General features: G+C 41.0%; 1 protein-coding gene across 1 annotated transcript in view; it reads right to left on the reverse strand.

Moving 5' to 3' along the window:
* The window catches only part of RGR (retinal G protein coupled receptor), a 46,860-nt gene extending 28,605 nt beyond the window's left edge, over positions 1-18,255 (reverse strand). The window contains exons 1-3 of the mRNA XM_077454887.1: positions 18,091-18,255; positions 11,872-12,028; positions 1,733-1,854 (exon numbers count right to left, since the gene is read on the reverse strand). Coding sequence (XP_077311013.1) covers positions 1,733-1,854; positions 11,872-12,028; positions 18,091-18,169 — 358 coding nt within the window. The 5' untranslated portion in view covers positions 18,170-18,255. The remainder of the gene's footprint in view (positions 1-1,732; positions 1,855-11,871; positions 12,029-18,090) is intronic.
* Between the last annotated feature and the right edge of the window lie 7,144 nt (positions 18,256-25,399).

The raw sequence follows: 25,399 nt of genomic DNA on the forward strand, positions 1-25,399 counted from the left end.
AACTTTGTCCGTCAAACAGTTTCAGCAAACAGTCTGCTCAAAATTAGCATGGACGGACATGGCCACACACGACGAACGAACAGTTTGCTGAAACCGTGCGCGATGACGTGAACGGCACGTACGACGGGATGAAAAATACGACGTCCTATACACTGCATTATAACTTTCGGCGTGTAAATCCTTTCTGAGCATGCGCGGAACTTAGTTTGACGAACAAGCCTACACACGAGGGGACTGTTCGCTGAAACAAAGTTTCAGCGGACAGTTTTTCGGAATTTCCGAAAAACCTTGTTCAGCGGACTGTCCGCTGAAAGCCCACACACGAGCGGACTGTCCGCCGAAACACTGTTCAGCGGACAAAGTTGGGCGAACAGTCCCCGCGTGTGTACGCGGCCTTAGAGAGTACTGCTGTTGTATAAATAAAAGGGTTGGAATAAATTTTAGGGTTGCTGTGCACAAGCACATTATACACTCCTGACCCCTGCACTCTGTACATAGTTAGTCAAGGTCCATCTTGTTTAACCAATAAAAGCCCCAATACCTACAGTTGAACCAGCGGAAGGAAAAAAAAAAAACATAAAAACTTGGTTTAATTTGCTCCAGCATGGAAAAAAAAATTCTTCCTAATACCCCAATGCAACAGGATATTCCCCAATCAACAATCTCTGATAGCAGTTATATTCAGTGAATTTAGGAATGCATACAGCTCTTTTTTTAAATAATCAACTGTGCTGGGCAGGACTACCTTCTGGGAAGTCTATTCCACATTTTCAAAGCTTTTACTGTGAAGATACCTTTCCATATGTGCAGTTTAAAACACTTTGGGTGAGCAGGTTCGGTGCACCAGTGCAGGCTTTAAAGGGTAAGTTCACCTTTGTACACTTTTTTTCCTCAAAATTCCAGCTCCCCTATGCATCAATATAGCAATCATGTATACTTTTTTTGCAAAAATATCAAAGCTGACCACTAATTGATTGCATTTCATTTTAAAAAAGGTGCACCTAGAAATGGGGGGGGGGGGGGGGGGTGGATGATGCAGGGTATGTGCTAATGAGGACAGGTGGTCAACTCCTTCATCTGGATTCATGGATGAGCACAAGCAAAGTAAGAGACTGTAGATTTAATGGAAAGCTTTGATATTTTTGCAAAAAAAAAAAAGTATATGAATGCTATATTGGTGCATAGAGGAGCTGGAATTTAGAAGAAAAAAAGTGTACAAAGGTGAACTTGCCCTTTAAATGACACAGCTCAACGGTCAGCTCCAAACTCTGGGGTGTTTTTACATTCCACATCACCGATATTGTTTCTTCATTAAAGATTCAGTGATTATAAATGCCTGTACTTTATTTTTATCTTCTTATATTGCAATCATACCTGCAGTGTTTACATCCAGCTCAGAGATCTTCAACATGCTGGCCTTTCCTGTGTAGCAGTTTCCCATAGGGATTTATGGGGCCATCTCCTAAGTGTCTCCTACCTCAGGAGATGGCCCTGTAGAACCCCTTGTGAAGCTACAGAGCAGGCATGGCCATCACACTGAAAATCTGCTGGTAGAGATTGGCCTAGTTTAGCACATCATAGAGAGGCAAAAAGTACAAATTCACTTTAAATCTCAAGTACCATTATTTTAAGTGCTCAATGTTACTGTTTATTTTCTAGGGTTTACTGTATATTGCATTAGGTGCAAAGCTGGGCTGTAACAGTTGGGTGTTGTTTTAAACCTAATACTTACGAGTACAATATTGGTGATAGCGGTCCCATGCTATTGCAGCACATGAACTGATACTTGACAGAGCTGCAACAAATCCCTGGAATCCATGAATCTGACAGCCTTCTGATCCATAGGGCCAATATCTGTTAAAAGGGTGTTTACAATGTAAAATAAAATACAATTGTTATTGTAAAATACTGCAATATGTATCAATAACAAAACTCAGAAAAAGGCTAAATGGAAGCAGTTACCTGTATATACTGAGCTCAGAGCCAATCTGCAAGTTTATACAATATTTTCTGTCTAGTTACGAAGCTCTCAGTGAACTACTAACTTGAGTGTATGCCAGACTTTTGGCTGCAGTAACAATTGTATTCAGAAATAGCTGTGTTTGAAATTGGCTATTTAGATTTGTGTTATGACAACAGGCCTACAATTGTAAGACGCAGAATAATTATCAGCTGTGGAAATTGGCAAACAGAGGCACAACTGTAGCAGTCTGATTATTATATTTGGAAACTGTAATATTTTAGTGGTATTTGATTGTAGTAGTAAAGATGGATATTTTCACTATGACATTGATACAAATAGTCTGCCAATGCTGAACTTATTGATTGTGTAGTTACTTGGCTATGTACCCTGCTTTATTGAGGCATGCATTCACACAACATAGCCACAATTTGGCCTGATTGTTGTTCTTAGGGCTTGTTTTCAGTTGGAATGCAGTGGTATGCAGTTCTGAAACCTCCATCACTGAATCTATGTACTGGCAAGGGGCGCTCTGGCATGCTGGAGTGTCTATTGTTGCTGGAGGGGGAGGGAGCTCATGTTGCTGGGGGTATACTGTTGTGAGGGGAGTCTTTTTTTTGCTAGCTTCTGGAGGACCAATTGTTGTGGGGGGTAGTCTACTGTTTCTGGTGGTGGGGGGGGAGGGGGTATAATGTTTCTTGAGACCTATTGATGCCAGATGCTGGGGAGTCTATGGATGGTGGCTGCTGGGCGAAGGGGTACAGGTGTGAGTCATTTTATCAACATTTTCAGCACAATAAATACAATAGGAACAGGTTAGAGGTAATTCACAGTATAAGTATTGTTGGATAGATTCAAGTATATTATCTGCTCTACTATGTTTAAGTGTAAAATATCTATAGCCAAAACTTTTATTTCAGTTTTGAATAGAGTAGGAAAGGGTTAGAACCCCTATCCTATTTTATTGCTGTCTGTGATTAACCCTCTCTATTTGTCCTGCTGATTATTGAGACATAAAATGTTTTTGTTGTCATCAGAACAAGAGCTGTGAGCAAATACGTAAGTCAGGGAGTCCAGTAAGGGTATCCAGGGAGAGGGAACCTGATCTTTTGTTGCTGCAGTTGTACTTCCAGGCCTTCTCCACACCATGTGACTGGACAGTGATAAGAAAAACAGCACACAGAGTTCTTCTTTCTGCTCCTTCTATCTATCAGCATGCTTTGGCACTTCTCCTGTGTAGCTTCCTAGCTTGCTTCTTCACCCCCTTGTCTGAGCTTTGGTGTACAGTAGACTTCAAAGGGTTGATAACAAGTCATATTCAGGTACTTAGACTGCTTGCATTTAAAAAAATACATTTACTGATGAAAAAGCTGCATTCATTTGTACCTTATACTGTATATTTGCCTAGTATTCAGTCTTTATTTATTATGTCCAACTATTGTACCAATCCCAAATCAAATGTCCTGAACAGCTCCAAAGAAAAAATAGGATATCATGCTAAAAATTCTTTAGAAATAATAAAAATACTTTTCAAATGTGTGTCCATAATCATAGGCAATATATATACAAGATTATTGTAAATCTGAAGTATTTTTTAAAAGAAAAAAAAAAAATCGCTGTCCTATTAAAATTTTAGAACAGAAAGGAGATAAGCGCACTCTGGAGGATGTGGATAGCTGGTCCGAGGGATGATAGTTATGAGATGGCACTTCTGGCAGCATTTTGGTTAGAGGAGAAGCAACTCTGAAGATATAAAAAGGAAAAGAAAGGCACCTCTAAGTGCAGTATGCAAAATTTAATAAAGTGCACAAAGGGTTAAAAGCACAAGATCGCTGAGTGTTAAAAAACATGATAAAATCAGGAGTCCTCATCTGTGGCATGTGTCCATCCTTGGCACAGAGGTAGAGAGCAGTGTAGAGCCATCCAGCAGCTGTAAAGCATTCTCTTACAGGCTGGAGAGAGGAGACAGCAGGGAAGCCTGTGTTCACTGCGGAACACATGAGGCTGGTGGCATCAGTAGGGAGCTTCAGCGGTCTGAAGAAGGAGCCGCGCATGCTCCAAAACGAGTTACCATCCCTTTCTCCCCACTGATGTCATCAGCCTCATGTGCCACATAGTGAACACAGGCTTCCCTACTGCCTCCTATTTCCAGCGTGTATGAGAACGCTTTACAACTGCTGGACAGCTCTACACTGCTCTCTACCACCATTCTGAGGATGGATACATGCTACAGATGAACACTCCTGATTTTATCCTGTTTTTAAAGTGGTTGTAAACCCTTACAAACCACTTTGACCTACAGCTAAGCCTAGATTAAGGCTTACCTGTAGGTCCAAGAAATATCTCCCAAACCTATACGGTTTAGGAGATATTTGCCCCGAAGACGGGCATCGCTATCTATGGCGCATGCGCCGTAGACAGAGGCGCGCAGGCGCACTGAGCGGGGCATCGTCGATGACGGCAATGCCGTGAGTCTCGGCTCCCGTGCGCATGCGCGGGAGTGACGTCATCGCTGCTCTGGCGAATCACAGCACCGGAGCAGCGTGACCCACGGAGACCCACCAAGAAGATGGATGCTCGGAACTACAGAGGACAGCGGTGACATCGCTGGCTCCTGTGTCAGGTAAGTGACACATAATGGACTGCTATGCGATGCATAGTAGTCCATTATGCTTTGCCTTTACAGGGAATGAAAGAGGAAGTAAACTCATTAGGGTTTACTTCCTCTTTAAACACTCAATGATCTTGTAAGTGCTTTTACCCTTTGTGCACTTTATTAAATTTTGCATACTGCACTTTGCAAACTGAAGATACATAAGGATTCAGTTAAGCCACCAGCTAGACTCATAGTAAATGGGATTGACTTGGTAACAAGAAGAATTGGTCAATATCTAGACCACTTCTTGCAGATGAGCGTGTCCTGTACGAAGACTTATCTGAAAGATACTAATAACTTTTTACAACTATTCAAGAAGTAACTTTTCCTGAAAATGCTGAGGTATACTTAGTAACGGCTGATGTATCATCTCTGTACACAATTATTCAGCACGATAATGCATTACTAGCTCTGAATTGGGCAATCAGCCAAAAGGAGGATATCCCCTTTATTCAGAAAAAAATCCTCAGAATGGTCTTAGCCCTTGTACACACGGTCGGAGATTCCGACGGAATGTGTCTGATCGGACCGTATTGTCAGATAATCCGACTGCGTGTGGTCTCCATCGGACTGTTTCCGTCTGAATATCCGATGGACCAAGTTTTCCAACTTGTCTATAAAATTTCCCGACAACATGCTCCGATCGGACATACTCCGATCATGTGTAGCCTACTCCGACGGACAAAGTGCCACGCATGCTCAGATCAAATTCCTAGACCAAAGCTATTGGCTACTAGCCTGAACGTAGTCCCGTCATAACGAAATAACGTCATCACGTTATGTACAATCGGATTTTCCGACAACTTTGTCCGACCGCGTGTATGCAACAGTTTCGGACAAAATCCGTCTAACAAAATACAACAGATTTGGTTGTCCGACCGTGTGTACAAGGGCTTAGAGTTTTGCCTTTCCCATAACTATTATTGGTATGCTGGCAAATTCTATAGTCAGAGACGAGGTGTAGCGATGGGTGCTACATTTGCACCAAGCCTCACTAATTTGTTTATGAGCAAATGGGAAGACAAATGGATTTATGCTCGGAGGAGGGATGAACTAGTCTTTTACCAACGCTATATAGATGATTTGTTCTTCATATGGCAAGGGTCAGATGCCTCATTAATTGAGTTCTCGGTATGGTTGAATACCACTACTAAGAATATCAAGTTGCAATTTAATTGGAGCAGTGAATCAATTATTTATATGTAACAATTATGAGAAATCAAAATGGATTGTGTACCAAGGCGTATTTCAAGCCAACTGACCGTAATTGTTATACCCCTATTAATAGTGGGAACCATCCATTATGGCTATGTAGCAGTCAGGTCAGTTTACATGTATCCACAGGAATTGCTCCTCAGATGTAGACTATGCCACACAATCACAACAGATTAAGACTTGGCACGTTCAAAAGGGCTATAATTTGCAATGTCTGGATAAGGTGATACATGACGTTGGAACGGCTACACAGAATACTTGCCTTGTCCCTAAAGAAAAAAAAATGATGATAGGAAACATGAATGGGGTTTTATTAGCAACTTTTATGAATAATTTAGGGATGTAGAATCTATTTTCAGAAGGCATTGGAGTATTCTTAAAATGGATAAAATACTGTCCAGTGTACTCCCAGATTTTCCTCCTTTTATTTATAGAAGGATGGCAGCTTTTGGGGATAAAAGGGGTAAAAAAGGTTTTGAACCCTCCCACCTCATGTGTTCTGGGATCAAGCAGGCTTTTATGCCTGCAGGAAATGTAAGGCATGCCAACAGGTGTATACCCATGTTAGGGGCCTTAGTAGTTTTAGATCTACGGCCAATAATATGGAATTTGAGATTAAATTTATTTTGTGTGTATCCACCCATGTAATATATGACCTTCAGTGCCCCTGCAGTTAATGTATATGGGTAGGACTAAAAGAACATTGGGGAAAAGGGTCTCTGAGCGTATCTATAATATTCTGATTGGCTATAAGGATCATAGTGTCTCATTACATTTTAGATTAAAGCATGGTAGGGATCCATCAGGATTGAAGTTTTGGGGGATAGACAAGATCCACCCTTCATAGAGGGGCAGTAATCTGGTCCATGAGTTGTAAAAAAATGAAACTCAGTAGATATATTTGACCAACACATTAAGCCACAATGGAATGAATATAGACCTTGACCTAAATTGTTTTATTAGTGACTACTAATTCATGTTGTGCAGCTACATTATGGCACTGCTTTTTAATTCAGGTTCTGGTTGAGTCCTGAGGCTTTATGCAGCCAGGGACAGCTCCTGTAGATTTATGTATTTGAGGATTAATTTTACCTTAACCTTATAATTTCTGTATAATACACTTTTATTATCAGTTAGGCAATTTGGTTTCCTATCTAGCATTAACCTTATAGGTTATAAGAATGCAGGTCCAGTTTGGGCCTGGTATCATTGATCATTGATATTGAGTCATTTTTATTAAATTTTTATACATTTTACTATTTTTTCTTTTTGGAGCAAGTCCAACCTATGTGTATGATTATATGTCAGTATTACACTGTATATCCCTGTATGTTACGGTCGTTTAAGTGCTTATCTAATACTTTCTTGAAACTATCAATGCCCTCCACTGGGACCACCACCTGTGAAAGGGAATTCCACATCCCTGCCTGGTCTACACACATGCATACACTTGTTAGGCACACCATTAAACCCTTGATTGCCCCCCTGTCACACAGTCAGTACCATTAATACAGTGTCAGTGTACAGTATTATCACTGATCACTGTATTAATGTCACTAGCAACGTCAATATCAGTCAGTTAGTGTCCCTCCCAGCTAGTGTGAATTAGCACCAGATCACCACTATTACAAGTATAGTATCGGTATGGATCAGTATCTTAATCACAATCAAAACTACTGTATACTTGTGTCCTCAATAGTATAGTTTCCCCAAAAATGCAGTGTTGGCAGGATCAGCCCTTGATCACTGCCAGAACTTGCAACATGTAGTAGACTGTATTTCTGCCTAAATGTATAAAAATATTTGATTAATTGGATGTTTTATCCTTTATTTTTCAAAATGTTCGCCATTTTTTTATTTATATAATAAAAATAAAAACCACAATGGTGATCAAATACTGCTAAAAGAAAACTCTATTTGTGTGAAAAAAAAAGATTTTTGACATTTGCGTACAGTATTGCATGACCGAGCAATTAAAGTAGCAGAGTGCTGAATAGCAAAAAATGGTCTGGTCATGAAGGGGCTAAAACCTTCCAGAGGTCAAGTGGCAAAAAGGTGTTAAAGGGTAAGTTCACCTTTTGTACACTTTTTTTCTAAATTCCAGCTCCCTTATGCACCAATATAGAATTTTTTGCAAAAATGTCAATGCTTTCCATTAAATCTACAGTCACTTACTTTTCTTGCGCTCATCCATGAATCCAATTGTTTCCATTAGTAATGTCTTTCTTCCTTACAGACTAGAGATCATGACACAGGAAGGAGTTGACCAGCTGACATCATTAGCACACCCCCTGCATCATCCATCCTCCCATTCCCAGGTGCATATTTTTTTAAATGAAGTGCAATCAGTGATCACCCTTCTCATTAAATATACAATCAGATTGCATAGTGAAACAGGAGGGAGTAGACAGAAACGCCCAGTTGTCAAGCCTTGTTCACATCTTTGCACAGCGGGAACTCGCATTCCAACGTATATAATTTTTTTTAGCGGATGGGAGGTGTTTGAGCATTTTCACTCATCACACATAGGGCAGATCATCCACCTGAATGGGGTGCCCTACACACAGCAATTGCCCCAAAGAAGCTTCAGAACTTTTTTTTAGAGTGGAGCTTAGTGCTTTTTTTTTACCTCGATTTTTGGTGCGGTGCATTTTTGAAATGCATGGAAATGCACAGATGTGAATGGAGCCTCATTGTTCTTGTGTTACTGCACCAATTTCACTTTCAGGCCCCATTCACATCTAGTATAGTGGGAGCGCATGTTTTGTGGCTTGTTTTTCCTGTGAAACGCATAGGGCAACCTGTTGGCTTCATGTGGTTAAAACGCCATTTTGGCTTTTTGTCGGTTGTGTGTTTTTTATTGTGCATTTTGCAGCAATATGCTATCTGATTGCATATTGTGTATTTAGTGAGAATAATGATCTCTGAATGCATTTCATTTAACTACTTCAGCCCTCAAAGATTTTACCCCCTTCCTGACCAGAGCACCTTTTGCAAATTGGCACTTTGTCGCTTTAACTGATGCAATACTCTACCCAAACTAAATTTGCATCCTTTTTTTTCCCCACAAATAGAGCTTTCTTTTGGTGGTATTTGATCACCTCTGCGGTTTTTATTTGCGCTATAAACAAAAAAAAGAGCGACAATTTTGAAAAAAAAAACACAAACGTCTTTACTTTTTTGCTATAATAAATATCCCCAAAAATATTTTTAAAACACAAATTTCTTCATCGCGCATTGGGTCCCCCGCCGTGCTGCGTGAGTTGATTGGCAAGTGGTTAAAAAAACATTCACCTGGGAATGGGAGGTTGGATGATGCAGGGTGTGTGCTAATGAGATCATCTGGTCAACTCCTTCCTGTGTCCTGACCTACAGTCTATGAGGAAGAATACATTACTAATGGAAACGTCTGGATTCATGGATGAGCACAAGCAAAGTAAGTGACTGTACCAAAAAGGTACATGAATGCTATATTGGTGTACAAAAGGTGAACTTACCTTTTAACTTTCTCTTCAGTGCCGACTGTACATAATGGCAAAATTTAGAAGCTGAAATTACTGAGTATTATACAATTTTACATGAACTGTCATGGGCACAACCAGCACTGTAATTCATAGCACATGGTACGTCCCTTCCTTATAATTTGGGGTTTTGTGAAACCTCTCAACTTTGTCTCAACATATTGTGCCTGGCTAACATACTCATCTCATCAGTATATACAAGGTGGCTTTCTCAAACTTTTGGACACAGAGGAACCCTTGAATCAACTTTTCGGTCTCAAGGAACCCCTTGAAAAAAATTACAATATCTACAACTCATGATAAATTAGTGCGATGGTCAGTGGGAAGAATGCTGCTTACACGTGTGATCACTGGGAAGAGTTACCCCCTTACATATGGCTGAAAAGATCGATGGTGTCAGTGGGAACTTATCAAAGAGGCAGAAATTGCACATTGCTCAAGGAACCCCTAGCAACCTCTGAAGGACACCTAGGGTTCCATGGAACCCTGGTTGAGAAACCCTGGTGTATAAATTTAAAGTAACACTATGGACAAAATAAAAAAATGACTTATATGAAACTCTCTAGCATTTACAGAGAAGTGTTTGCTTTTCTTTGTTCCACCTGTAACCTAGTGTATTTACCTTCAGGAAGTCTGTTGTTTTTCAGCTTCCTGACCAAACAACTGTCCAAGCTGTCCAAGCTGTCCAGCAAGGGCCACAGTTAGAAGGATGAGACAAACCATTTACCACTGACAGGGGTGCTTACAGTTAGCTTTTATTCATTTATGTAATACCTTTATCCCAAAAGAAAAAAATAATTACTGTAGCTGCTTAATAAGTATTAGCTGGAGTCAGGCTTTAAATTGTTAGTACATACAGAAAGAAGAAAGTCTCCACCGTGGTCTCCACCGTGGTCTCCACCGTGGTCTCCACCGTGGTCTCCACCGTGGTCTCCACCGTGGTCTCCACCGTGGTTTCATCTTCAGAGGTTAGTCCTTTTGTTCACAACAGGGTAGAATCCATTACAGAAAGACATTTTCATGTTTCAGCTTACACAGTCTTAAAAGAGAAGTATGTTTTTTTTTATATTCATACTTACCTAGGTGGATGCAACATCAGACTAATGCTGCAGCTGTCCCCCAGCATCTCTTCATTGAGAACTGAGCCATCAAACACCACAGATTTCTTGGTTCTCTCAGTTCCCCAAGCAGAGAGCTGCTGCCTGTCAGTCAGCATCTCTCCTGCTCTGCTCCTCCATGGTCATTGGAGCGATGAGTTGTGGAGGGATGGGGAGCGGCCATCTCAGCGGCTCACTGAGACTGCCATCAGTCAAGGCAGCTGGCGGATCCAGACTTGGGAAGTCAGGATGACACAATACCTTGACTGATAACAGTGACGTCAGTGGAGAGCCAACTTCAGACCGTTCGCCACTGAAAACGGGTCACAGGAGTGCAAAACTAATTGCCCTCCTGTGACCCATAGGAGACGTCCAGCCTAAAAAGTTCAGGCTGGACTTCTCCTAATCATAGTTATGGGTACAATTAAGACTGTGTAAGCTGAAACATGTAAGCCCTTGTACACACGGTCGGACATTCCGATGGACAATGTCTGATAGGACCGTGTTGTCGGATAATCCGACAGTGTGTGGGCTCCATCGGACTGCTTCCGTCAGAGTATCCCACGGACCAAGTTTTCCAGCTGGGCTATAAAATTTTCCGACAACATGATCCGAGCAGACTTTGTCCGATCATGTGTAGAGAATTCCGATCGGACAAAGTGCCACGCATGCTCAGATCACATTCCTAGACCAAAGCTATTGGCTACTAGCCTGAATGTAGTCCCGTCCTAACGAAATAACGTCATCACGTTAAGTACGATCGGATTTTCTGACAACCTTTGTCCGACTGTGTGTATGCAACAGTTTCGGACAAAATCCGACGGATTTGGTTGTCGGAATGTCCGACCGTGTGTACAAGGGCTAAGAACTAACTCCTGAAGATGAAACCATTGTCCAGGTTTCTTCTGTCTTTATGTGGTAAAAGGAAGTGTGCAGTCAACCCTGCCTGCACACTTGTGTTTCCAGTTCTGCATGTTTTAAAATTGTTAGTCACTTATGTAAAGTCCACCTAATCGTCCATTTAACACTACCCTTTCCACTTACTGGCTATATTGCTGTCCAGGGATGGCTACATTGTTCCTCCATAGATGCAGTGATGGAGTGAATATAGCTACCCTGAGACAGGATGTATGTTATCCGCCAATAACCACATGAAAATAAAGAAATACAAAATGGAAACAAGAAAACTAATGCAACCATCACATATGCTAAGTAAGCTGGTAAGCTACAATTTTTCTTTTAGGGTCTAGTTACAGTTACAGTTTAGCATTCAAAATGGTATACTAATATATCGCCACATGTTGCAAAATTCACAGCTATGTTGTAAATATACTCCATTTAGATCAATTTGAAACATAATGATGCAAGAAGCTCTTAATAGTAATAGTAACACTGCAAATCTGTCATTATTGTTTATTTTACCTCAAGAAGCTGGAAAAAGCAGCGACAAAAGCATTGATGCACAATCCTGTGTCTGCCACTGCTAGGCTTATTATGAGCAGGTTGCTAGGTGTCCTGAGCTCTCTTATTTTGTAAAATGAAGCGATTGTTATGCCATTTAAAATAAATCCAAGTAGAGCTGTAAAACAATGTTGGTAATTAAGGGTGAAAAGAACTGTTAAAAAAATCATCTTGTATAATTAATAATTTCTTTACCTGGAGTTTCATGACCAACACAAAACAATTCGGGACTTATCAGAATTCTGTATTGGCACAAATTGTCAGTCGCAAGTGACATAAAACTTACTGGCTCTGTGTTATGACATTTGTGAGGTCAGGCACTGACGCTGGATGAGAAGGCCTGGCTTGCAGACTTCGCTCAAATTCATCCCAAAGGTGCTCTGTTGGGTTGAGGTCAGGACTCTGTGCAGGCCAGTCAAGTTCCTCCACCCCAAACTCGCTCATCCATGTCTTTATGGATCTTGCTTTGTACACTGGTGCACAGTCAGGTTGGAACAGGAAATGACCATCCCCAAACTATTCCCACAAAGTTGGGGGCATGAAATTGTCCAAAATGTCTTGGTATGCTGATGCCTGAAGAATTTCCTTCACTGGAACTAAGGGGCCAAGCCCAACCCCTGAAAAACAACCCCACACCATAATCCCCCCTCCAGCAAATGATTTGGACCAGTTCACAGATCCATAAAGACATGGATGAGCAAGTTTGGGATGAGGGAACTTGACTGGCCTGCACAGTCCTGACCTCAACCAGATAGAACACCTTTGGGGTGAATTTGAGCGGAGACTGTAAGCCACAAATGAGCTTGTGGAAGAATGGCCAAACATTCCCATACACACACTCCTAAACCTTGTGGACAGCCTTCCCAGAAGAGTTGAAGCTGTTATAGCTGCAAAGGGTGGGAGAAACTCAATATTGAACCCTACGGACTAAGACTGGTATGTCATTAAAGTTCATGTGCATGTAAAGGCAGGTGGCCTAATACTTTTGACAATATAGTATATCTCTGCAAAATATGGCTATACACTGACTGCTCAGGATATTCATATCATGCATCTGCCTATAGAATGAAGTTGGATATTTACAGTAAAGAGGCCTTAAATAGTCTGAACCACGCTCACTGTAATAGCCTGAAAGTGAAGATATACAGTGCCTTGCAGAAGTATTCACCCCCCCCTTAGCATTTTTCATGTTTTGTTGCTTCCCAGCCCAGAATTAACATGGATTGTTTGAGGATTTGCATCATTTAATTTACAAAACATGCCCACAAATTTGAAGATTTTTTTTGTGTGAAACAAATAGTCAATGTGCATAACTATTCACCCCCTAAATACTTGTTAGAGCCCCCTTTTGCGGCTATCACAGCTCCAAGGGACTTTGGATAAGTCTCTATGAGCTTGCTGCATCTTACCACTGGGATTTTTGCCCATTCCTCCTTACAAAACTGCTCCAGCTCCTTCAAGTTGGATGGTTTGCGCTCGTGAACAGCAATCTTTAACTCTGACCACAGATTTTCTATTGGATTGTGGGTCTGGGCTTTGACTAGGCCATTCCAACACATTTACATGTTTCCCCTTAAACCACTCAAGTGTTGCTTTAGCAGTGTGTTTGGGGTCATTGTCCTGCTGGAAGGTGAACCTTCCTCCTAGCCCCAAATCACGCACAGATTGGTACAGGTTTTACTCAAGAATATCCCTGTATTTAGCACCATCCATCTTTCCCTCAACTCTGACCAGTTTCCCAGTTCGGACTGCTGAAAAATATCCCACAGCATGATGCTGCCACCACCATGTTTCACTGTGGGGATGGTGTTCTTTGGGTGATGTGATGGGCTGGGCTTGCGCCAGACATAGCGTCTTCTTTGATGACTAAAATGTTTAATTTTAGTCTCAGCAGAACAAAGCACCTTCCTCCATACATATGGGAGTCTCCCACGTGCCTTATCACAAACTCAAAACGCGCCATTTTGTTTAATTCCTGAAAGTAATGGCTTTCTTCTGGCCACTGCCATAAAGCCCAGCTCTATGGAGCGTATGGCTTATTATCATCCTATGTACAAATACTGAAGTCTCTGCTGTGGAATGCTGCAGCTCCTCCAGAGTTAAATTAGGTCTCTGTGCTGCTTCTTCGATTAATGCCCTCCTTGCCCAGTCCATGAGTTTTGGTGTGGGGCTGTCTCTTGGCAGGTTTGCTGTTGTGACACGTTCTTTCCATTTGGTTATGATAGATTTGATGGTGCTCCTAGGGATCAACAAAGATCTGGATATTTTTTTTATAACCTAACCCTGACTTGTACTTCTTAACAACATTGTTCCTTGGTCTTCATGGCAGTGTTTGGTTAGTGGTGCCTCTTCTTAGGTGTTGCAGCCTCTGGGGCCTTTCAAAAAGGTGTCTACATGTAATAATAGAGCATGTGACACTTCGGTTGCACACAGGTGGGCATCATTTCACTAAATATGTGACTTCTGAAGGTAATTGGTTGCACCAGAGATTTTTATGGGCTTCATAACAAAGGGGGTGAATACATACACACATGCCAATTATCATTTTTTTATTTCTGAAAAATAGTTTTATGTATATATTTTTCTTTGACTTCCCCTACTTAGACTATTGTGTTCTGATCCATCACATATAATTCAGATTAAAAAAAACATTGAACTAAAGGCAGTAATGCAACAAGATAGGTAAAAATCCAAGGGGGTGAATACTTTTTCAAGGCACTGTATGTCCATTGATCTCGTCCACCTATAAAACAATAAAGCTGAAAATAACAAACATAGCCAGTTGCTATTTCCATCCAGATTCATTTGGCTGAGGGTGTCTGGTATTACTGTAATATTGGTGCCTACAAATAAGGGAAATTGCCCAATCCAGAGGATTAAAGTGGACCTATAGGCAAAATGCTATTTTCATTTTTGATAGAGCATGGGAGGGTTATAACCCGTCAGATTTTTTTCCACCATTTGTGTTCCATTGCAGAGATTTCTCTTCCCACAGCCAAATAGGAAGCCAAAGGAAATCCCTGCAAAGTAACTGAATTCCCTGGGGACCCTCAGGCCAACAGAACTAGTATCCCTATTGAAAGATTCCCCCCTATTAATTCTCTGGGAACAATCCAAAATGTGGGATTTTATAGAGAGAGGGTAAATCTTTTTTTTTTTTGTATATTCTTTATTTTTATTTTTCCTCTTTATACATACAAATTTATAAACACATTTACTACAATTTATTAAGAGGTCTTCTTTCGCCACCTCTTCTTACACATTAAATTCCACTTAAGCAACCCTCTCGTACCCTTTTCCCCCCCTCCCTCCACCCAGGGGCAAAAAAAAAGGGGAGGTATGCCCCTCTATCTCCCCTTTCTCATTTACCTCCCTCTCTGTCCCCTTATTACTCAAACATTGCACGACAATCCCCCATCTCCAAGAATGTCAGCCATTGTTGCCATATCCCTTGGTATTTCCCTTCTGTTTCTTGTGTTTTATGTATCGACTCTTCTATTAGCATGATTTGTTCCACCCTCTTCACCCACTCCAGTATTGTTGGAACCTGTGTAGAGTAATTCTTATTAACCGGGACACAGACAATAAAAACTAACAAGCATTCCAATCCCTCTGCACTCTATCCAAAATTTAAAAAAAAGTTTTGCCCTTAGTTATACTTAAAAATTAAACTTGTCACAAGGCTGCCATTGTTGATCTACTTCTGAAAATGCTATTTAACGGGATATCATCCTGACCCCCACCTCCAAGGTTTCTACTTTTCGAGTCAGTAATTCAAAACAATTATGCAGATCAGGAAAGTCTGAGAAAAGTCAGAAGTCCTTATCTCCATATTTGTTCCAGTTTAGAAATGTAGAGTATTGAAGCAAGGCAGTCAGTCGAGCAGCCAGTATTTTTCAGAAGGAGAGCACAGAAATGCAAATACGTCAGCATTTACTAAGCAAGCTATTCCACAACTGACAGTTGTCTATGAAATGGGTCTCCAAAATTTCTAAACAAAGGGCCAGTTTACCATCCTTCAGTCTTTAAGGGGGCTGGACTGTGGTTAGCGGGAATAGAAACATTTTCTGGTGTCAGTGGAAGTAAACAGTGCCCCATCGTTGGTATTGGGGAAGGGATAGTTCCCCATTGTTGGGGTCAGGGGGCAGAATAGTGTCTCATATTAATGGGATGACTAGTGCCCCAAGGGCCAGACAAAAGCAAGCACAGGGCCACATCTGGCCCCCCGGCTGCAGTTTGGAGACTCTGATCTATAGTAACAATTTGCACAGAGCAATTATTAGCATTTATGAGCAATTATTAGCAGATTAGATTTCAAACTACTTAAAGTGTTAGTAAAGGCTTTTTTATTCATTTTTATTTATACTTACAAATAAGCCTATAAAAAGGCTTACCTGTAGGTATAGTAAATATCTCCTAAATGGCGCACACGCACTACATTTCAATGGGCTTGCCATCCAGAGAGAGCCGCGCTACGCCCATGACTCCCACGCACATGAGCGAGTGTGATGTCATTGTAGCTCGGCCAGTCAAATGGACAGAGCCCATGAACCCGAAAGGAAGACCGGTGAAGATGGAAGCCCTGTCGATGGTGACAGTCCACCACTGGAGGGCTTTGTTTTCAGGTAAGTCTCCCATAATGTACTAGTACGCTATGCATACTAGCACAATATGACATTAATTTGCAGGGAGAAATTTTTTTTTTCTGTGGTATACTATTGCATTATTCTGCCATCTTACACCTATAATGTATGGTAACCATTTGACAGATTGCAAAGGATTACAGCATTTACATGCAACAAAAATTACAAAATGTGATCACATAGGATGGTTTTTATAAGGATGGCATCTCTGAAAGAAGAGTAGATATTTCTGCTCTGATTATCACCAATGATAAAACATTTGATATCATTGGTACCAAGGATAGCAATGTAAATCAATGAAATGCCCTCCTCATATATCCCAGAATGGAATAATTGATCTTTAGCATACTGTATATGTAGCATATACACTGAAGTTTTTTTTCTGGTATTAACCTTTGATTATAATCTGCAAGGCAAAGCTGATGTCTAGTAACAGTTTTCTTTATATATTGGGAATCAGCTGTGTTTTTTTTCCCTTAAACAGCTTTTAACAGAAGCAGCATCCTAGTTCAAAGAATCATTTGTACATGCTCATTGCACTGATCTAATGAATAACGACGGGCAAAGTGTGGTAACCCAATTCTGTCAATCAGATTTTAGTTCAAGGTAAAAAGTATTTGTGAAATATCATTTTTAATCATTTGCTGTATACCAGTTGCATTGTCACACCAATTTTCACAATATTTGCAGGTGAAAGAAGTAATGCGATCGAGAGCAGCGAACAGTCTTGAAATAGATGTACAGAACTTGCAAGATTACCCAGTAAAAGCATTGTGAAGAGAAATGGCAATATGCAATAACTCATAGTAACCAACCAAATTTCAAAAGGCAGATCTGGGAAATTGACTTCACAAGGTAATGCACTTTACATTTTGAATAAATCCGCAGGCTTGAAAATAAAGCAGAATATTACATTTATATAGGAAACCAATTTTGTGATATCTTCTAGTGTAAACAGGGTAGCAGTTACTATACATGATAAATAAGTATATATATATATATATATATATATATATATATATATATATATAGAGAGAGAGAGAGAGAGAGAGAGAGAGAGAGAGAGAGAGAGAGATCTATATCTCTCTATCTATATATATATATCTCTGTCTATATCTCTATCTATCTATCTATCTATCTATTATATATATATATATATATATATATATATATATATATATATATATATATATATATATAGATAGAGAGAGAGAGAGAGAGAGAGAGAGAGAGAGAGAGAGAGAGAGAGAGAGAGAGAGATGAAACCATAGATAGATAGATAGATAACGAGGTATGTGTGATAATCTAGAGAGAGAGAGAGAGGATGAGAGAGATAGTGTGAGAGCTCTGAAGGTCTTAGCAGGTTTCTCTTGTACATATGTCTCATTTGACAGACACTTTTTAGCTGCCATTATTTCTACATTTTTGTTTGCACACCAAAATCTGTGAACAGTTTATAAATAATCATTGAATTAAGTCACGTGTCTTGTTCTGAAGGGTGTGACAGGGACACCGACATGTACAAAAATCGTCTTACCTTGGACCAGAAGTGTTGTGCCAATGCCAAAGACTTCAATCTCAGTAAAACCTTCAGGAAGGGGGTAAGATGTAACCATGTTTGCAAATCTGGTGTAGACACCCTGCTGAACTGTCTGCTGCTTGTCTTTCACACACGCACACACAGTGTAAATGCCTCCTTTTAAAGAGTCTCTTTCACATTTAGCATTGTGCAAGTGATTATGTAAAACCTTTTTTTTTCTCAGTAGTTATGTCTGAAACATAGCAATCCCCTGAAGAATTCTCTAATGATGTGAATGAAAGCAGCCTGCACTATGCAAGCACCCCCACCTTATCCTATTCCACCTTTCCTAAATCGTATTTGCATACCATGCTATAAAGACTGCATTCATGGCATTGACAACAAGGGTTTTGTGAATACAAGATTATGAAAACTGTCTCCTCTGTTTGTGACCTACAACATAATTATCAGACAGAGGAGAGAAAAAGGTCTGAGGGGTCTGTGCAAAAGAATAGAAATCATCTATGTAGCTTCTAATTGGACTAGATATTTGGTGTTTTGGAAGGGTTGTTGTTTGTTAAATAACAAGCACTGAAAAGAAACACAACAGGAAAATTATAGTCACATTGTTTTTCCTTTTACTGGAAGTAATCCAATTAAATAAACAGTATATGTGAAACAGAAGATGCATTATAATGATATTTTTAACATTCATTGACATAAATATAAAAGTTATTCTTACAGAATAGTGGCAGGTGAGATAATCTAAGAAATAATGAGGAACAATGACGGAGAAGGAAAAAGGCCTCTAATAACAACACAGTGCTCGTATATATATTGACATCCCACTGCAGCTGTGCCACCCTTTTGTTGGGAACTAGAGCGAGTGTAGATCCTTTGGGTCATCTTTACATTTGGTGGAGGTGTGAACTCTAAAAAGAGCCAAGTCTAGGAAGCAGCCCAGTGTTTCACCAGTGCACCCCACAAGAGGTGACGGGCTTTGCTCCCAGGTTGTGAACCCTCAAATATACTCATGTAGAAAACAGGCGATCTGGCACAAAAAAAGAATGAAGTATGAAATAGGCACTCTCAGTAAAGGGGACAGGCCAAAGGTCAGGGCACTGTCAGGACTTGAATCTGAAAAGGGACATCTTCTGTGTCTGGTGGTAACTCTTCTTGCTGAGCCACCTGAGATGCTGGACAGCTCCCTGTCTGATATCTTACTTGCTTTAAATCTGGAACCCTTTGTTCTTCCCATTAACTTCCTATTATAGCCATGGCTTTGCACTTTCTGTTTGCCAGATTATTGTCCTCTTTCCATCCAATATCTCACCCCTGTCATTCTTGCTGCCGTCAGTATCTTCGCTACCCCTGGCCTTTGGCTTGTTCCTTGACTATGCTTCTGCTTGATCGCATCACAAACAAGCAAAAGATTTCCCAGAACACTTACCAGCTACCCAACCAACCAGCTAACTAACCAAAACAGTTTACATTAAAACCAGAGGGTCCTTTGATGTGGGCATTGTGACTTATGTGCAAACACAACCCTCTGTTTTTAAGATAAACTGTTAAGGGTACATTTGGTTGTTTTGCAGGCTGGGTGGTAAGTGTGCTGGGAAATATTTATTTTGTTTGGGATGTGCATTGCCCTTCCATGTGATTGCCACTTTTTTGTACGGTTGTTAGAATTGGATTCAGGGACATACTGGATGCCTTCACTGCAACTATTTTGCTGGGTGTCATGTGCATCCCTCTGCCTTTAAGGAGGGGTGGGCTCCCTTCAGGCACACCCGCCCTTCATCTATCTATTTTTATATGTGCTCCTACTATGGAGACTCTGGAAATTTAAAGTTAGGACTGCAGTATATGCAGAAGTCCCTTGACGTGGGCATTGTGGCTTACTCATATATTTGCTAATGTGTGCAAGCAAAACCCTCTGTTTTTAACATAAACTGTTAGACAGGGCCAATTTGGTTGTTTTTTAGGCTGTCTGGTAAGTGTGCTGGGAAATCTTTTGTTCATTTGTGATCTGCGTTGCCCTTCCACGTGCACCTTGCTGCAAAGACCAGTTATAGGTTCGGGTGGTGGCCACTTTTTTGTTTTGCTTGATTCCAACCTGCAACCACGTGTTACCGACCTCAGGCTTGTTAATGACTATGCTTCTGCTTGATCCCTACCTGCAATATCTGCTACTGGACTGTGGCTTGCTCACCACCTGGGTTGGGGCAATCCTGAGGACTGCAATCTTGCACTAACATGCAACAAAACACATCTCCATCATCAGGAGCTATGGTGAATACCAGTCAGTACTTAGACCCCGCGCTGTAGGTGAGCACACATATGCCAGGATTACCTGTTTGTATACCTATCCTACTGGTTGGTGGAGGTTTCTTCACTGCTATAGCTACTGGTCATCGATCCTGATTCCAGACGGTGACAGAATAATCTGGCCCAAACATGAAGGGCGCTATAGCAAATGCTGTGACTCCTTGTAGGCAGCAAATTGCAGAGCTGCAAGAGTCCAGTGTTACCTACAAAGAGAAATTTGCTATAAATAAAACTATAAATTGTGGTGAAAGGGCGACAGAAAAAAAATGCATGCTCTGCAGAGACAATTGCTGGATGGCATTCCCGAGATTATGTTAAGGCACTGTCATGGGAGGGATGCCTAACAGAGGCAACCAGCACAGAGTAAACAGATCAATGGGCTGCACTAAAGGAATCAGGCTCAAAAGGTAAGTGAAAATATATATATTTATTAAGGATAAAGACACACGTGCAAACCAAACACAGCAAACCATGAACAAACAAGAACACAAATAATACACAGCAACCCCAAAACCCTAAACTAACTAACTATATATACACATGGAAAGGGAACACATATATAACAAGGCAGGGATGAGAGACAAGGGGAACAGGAGGCCAGGTGGAGGAAGCAGAAGCAAGAGGAGCCAAGGCAGGAATCAGGGCACAAGTCTCAGGAACCAGGTATAGGAAACAGAGTCCAGGACAGGGCAGGAAGCAAATCAGGAACAGGTTTCTGTCAACGGATCAGATCAGGCAGGGACAAGGCTTGCAGGAAGGAATTCTGAAGCCATGAGCCTCAGTGAAGGGCGGGCTTATATACTTCCAAGCAATTCCACTTCAGGTGCAGCTAGATTACTAGAATGTCCATTTGCTGGGAGACACCCGCTGGTGACCACCAGAACTGCAACCTTTGATGGCAAAAGAAACAGTGACACCAGCAGGCTATCCAAGCAACAACACTGTTCCTGACAGGCACGTATGCCACTACAGAGGTTTCCTTATCTGCTTGCCAAATGACGGCGAGGTGGGGCGGTGGGGCTCTCGTTCTGGGATGCTGTCATATGTGTCCAGTCACAGCCGGTCACATGTAAACATGGAGATGCCGGTAGTGGTCTCTCTTTGACTCACACTGACAGAGTGTGTGGCGAGGAGAGCTGATCAGCGGCATCTCCACGCAGGGGGACATCTAGGACTGTAATCAGGGAACTGATCATCAGTGCCCTGATTACAATAAAGAAATAGTGTCACAAATCAGTGCCCACCATTGCCCACCAATGCCAGAATACAGTGCCCACCAGTGGCAGCAATCAGTGCCCACTACTGCCCACAAGTGCAACCAATCAGTGCCCATTAGCCATACCAGCCAGTGCTGGAAATCAGTGCCGCCTATCAGTGCTACCCATCAAAGCCCATCACTGCTGTCGATCAATGCCCATCAGTGTCGCCCTTTAGTGCCACCCTCAATGCCCATCCATGTCCATCTGTACCGCCTATCCATACCACCTGCCAGTGCCCACCAGTGCCCCCTATTAGTGCTCATCAGTGCCACCTAACAATGCCCATCAGTGCCCCCTAGCATTGCTCATCAGTGTCACATATTAGTGCCACCTATCAGTGCCCATAAGTGCGGCATATTAGTGCCTCCTCATCAGTGCCACCTCATCAGTGCCCATACGTGCCACCTCATCAATGCCCACCAGTTCAGCCTATCAGTGCCCATCAGTGTCACCTCATCAGCGCACATCAGTGAAGGTGAAAACTTACTTAGTTACAAAATGCACTGACAGAAAAAAAGTAAAAAAAAACATTTTTTTTTCAAAATTTTTGGACTTTTTTTGTAAAAAATAAAAAAAAACAGCAGTGATTAAATACCACCAAAAGAAAGCTCTATTTGTGTGAAGAAAATGATAAAAAATGTGTTTGGGTACAGTGTAGCAGGACCACACAATTGTCATTCAAAGTGTGACAGCGCTGAAAGCTGAAAAATGGCTTGGGCAGGAAGTACCCGATAGGCAAGTGGTTAATTAATATATATACAAATAAATAGTGATGACCTAAATCCAATAACCCACCAACACCTAAAGTGCCATGTGCAAAGTCCCTATCACTAGGGCAAAACCAATAATGTGTATTAAATAGACACGTGTGCCCAAAACATAAGGAGCCCTTAAAAATATATATATATTCTAAATAAATTATATAGATATGTAATAGATAAATGCTAGAGAAAACAATTCCATGAGGAAAATGAGCATATACCCCACCTGTGAACAAAATTATAATAGTAAATATATATAGCCAAATGGTGAAGGATCAATACCATGAATAAATCAGTACTATATAAATAATTAAAAAAGGTCATATAAAAATGAATGATGTAATAGGAAAGATCAAGGTATGTAAATACTAGGGAAAAATAAAAATAAAAATATGTAAGGCTGGTCACAATAAAGTCTCTAAACCATATCTCCTAAAACCATCCCTGCTAAGACTGTCAGCCAAGCGTTCGCATAAACTTCAAGTAACATCCAGATGTATAATCAAATGGTCACTGATGAGCTGGCTCAACTTCATACAAGAAAAGTTGCGATTGCTTTAACTCAGATAAATTCAGGCGCTGGTACGCTCATAGGTGGATTATTACATGCAGAGAGAAGAGATATACATATATTATTGCGCAATGCTATATTTCACAAAAACAAAGTCACTGATTGATATGCACTCACTTTCGGCCAAGAAGGATAGTGCGCTTTATAATGGTCAGATACAACATTGCTCGTCTGTCGCAGCAGATCATCTGCTGACATTAATACCACGGTGTCGTCACTGTCTCCGCCTCCCTATGTGTTGCGTCACTCGTCACGTGACTTTTTCAAGGGTTGCCTAGCGACCAGTGGCGCATCGTATTTATACTGACGCGAGCGTGTGAGACCACACACTCTCTGCGGTGGAGACATAGATTACATCATCCCATTAAAGGGGTTCTGCACTCAAAATACAACATTTGCCCATTCTGTTGCCTATAGTTAATATATCTCATAATGCCACCTGTTTTTTTTTTTTTGATTCACCTACCTTTTGTAATCTTCAGTACTTTATTTCAAACCCCTGCGGCGATGGGCGGTCTCTTGCGGGGATCAGCGTAATTTCCTGTTGAAGCCCGCACTGTCTCCTGTGATCTCGTTCGTGTAATCCCAGGAGACATTGCGGCTAATGCACCCGACATCTCGCGAGATTTCGGGTGCTACAGCCGACATCTCGCGAGATTTCGGGTGCTACAGCCAACATCTCGCGTGATTTTGGTAATTACAGCAGAGATCTCGCGAGATCTCGGCTGTAATTACCAAAATCACGCGAGATGTTGGCTGTAGCACCCGAAATCTCGCGAGATGTCGGCTGTAGCACCCGAAATCTCGCGAGATGTCGGGTGCATTAGCCGCAATGTCTCCTGGGATTACACGAACGAGATCACAGGAGACAGTGCGGGCTTCAACAGGAAATTACGCTGATCCCCGCAAGAGACCGCCCATCGCCGCAAGAGACCGCCCATCGCCGCAGGGGTTTGAAATAAAGTACTGAAGATTACAAAAGGTAGGTGAATCAAAAAAAAAAAACAGGTTGCACTATGAGATATATTAACTATAGGCAACAGAATGGGCAAATGTTGTATTTTGAGTGCAGAACCCCTTTAAGCGCTCAATACATTCCACTTTGTTATAACCATATTAACAACTTTACAAACAACTGATACTAAAAATTGATACATTAAAAAACTACTTTAGACATTTCATATAAAGACTAGAATAAGCTCCCTCCAGTGGTCAACACTGACATAGGCGGTCAGACAGATTCACAATCCCCAGCTCCATATAGGTTGCCTGATGATTCCCAACCATTGTTCATATACCTAACATGGGGTATGCTAGACTTGTGCATGACGAAAAAAACTTGTTTAGTTTTGTTTTTATTTGCTAATCTAGTTATTCCATTTAGTTCAATACGGATTTTCAAATTTTCTTCAAATTCACGATTTTTTTTTTTTAGATTAAATGCAGCAAAGTGAATAAACAAATGAAACATCTTCATCAAATTATTACAATCACTCTTTAAATCACCTTTGGATTAACAAAAACAGCATTATTTTGAAATGGTACTCTAATAACACACACAGTCTTTGATTTCAGCAATATGTGTAGGTAGAATTCAACTAGAGTAAAATTCTATTTGAATTTCAGTCCAAAATTCGGACAAACTTCGTTATGTTTTTTCGGAGAATTTGGTAAAATTTGTTTATATTATAATTCGGAGATTCGCCATTCTGCCTAAGAATTTACAAAAATAGGCTTATGGAAGACATGCAATCCTGTCCACATTTGTCAAGGAGATGAATGGAACTGCCTTTAGAACCAGATATGGGCGTTTTGAGTCCTTGATTATGTCTTTTGACCTTTGCCAGTCTTCCGCAGCTTTTCAAGGCTTCGTTAATTATGTTTTTCAAGATCTGTTGGACAAGTTTGTGATTGCATATCTGGATGATATTCTAATCTTTTCTGGTAGCTTGGAGGAAAATCACAAGCATGTTTACAGTGTCTTTGAAAGATAAAAAGAGAAGTATGGGGTTTCCAAAAAATAAATTATACTCACCTAGGTGAATGCAGCATCGATCCAATGCTGCATCTGCACTGAGAACTGTACAATAAAACATATCTGATTGCTCAGTTCTTCCATCCACTGTGAGCAGAGAGAGATGGAGGGGTTGATTTACTAAGTGCAAAATCTGGTGCAGCTGTGCATGGTAGCCAATCAGCTTCTAACTTCAGATGTTCAATTAAGCTTTGACAATAAAACCATGAAACTGATTGGTTTCTATGTACAGCTACTCCAGATTTTGCATGCTCCAGCTTTAGTAAATCACCCCCCTGAGAGTCACCAGCTCTCTGTTCTGCCCCTTCTGCACTCACTGGAATGCTGGGCTGTGGAGGGAGCAGGAGTGGGAGCAGCTGGCTCAGTCTCCCAG

Source organism: Lithobates pipiens, unplaced genomic scaffold (assembly GCF_037356315.1).
Source record: "Lithobates pipiens isolate NorthernLeopardFrog02 unplaced genomic scaffold, aLitPip1_a1.2 Scaffold_25, whole genome shotgun sequence".
NCBI classification, from domain to species: Eukaryota; Metazoa; Chordata; class Amphibia; order Anura; family Ranidae; genus Lithobates; species Lithobates pipiens.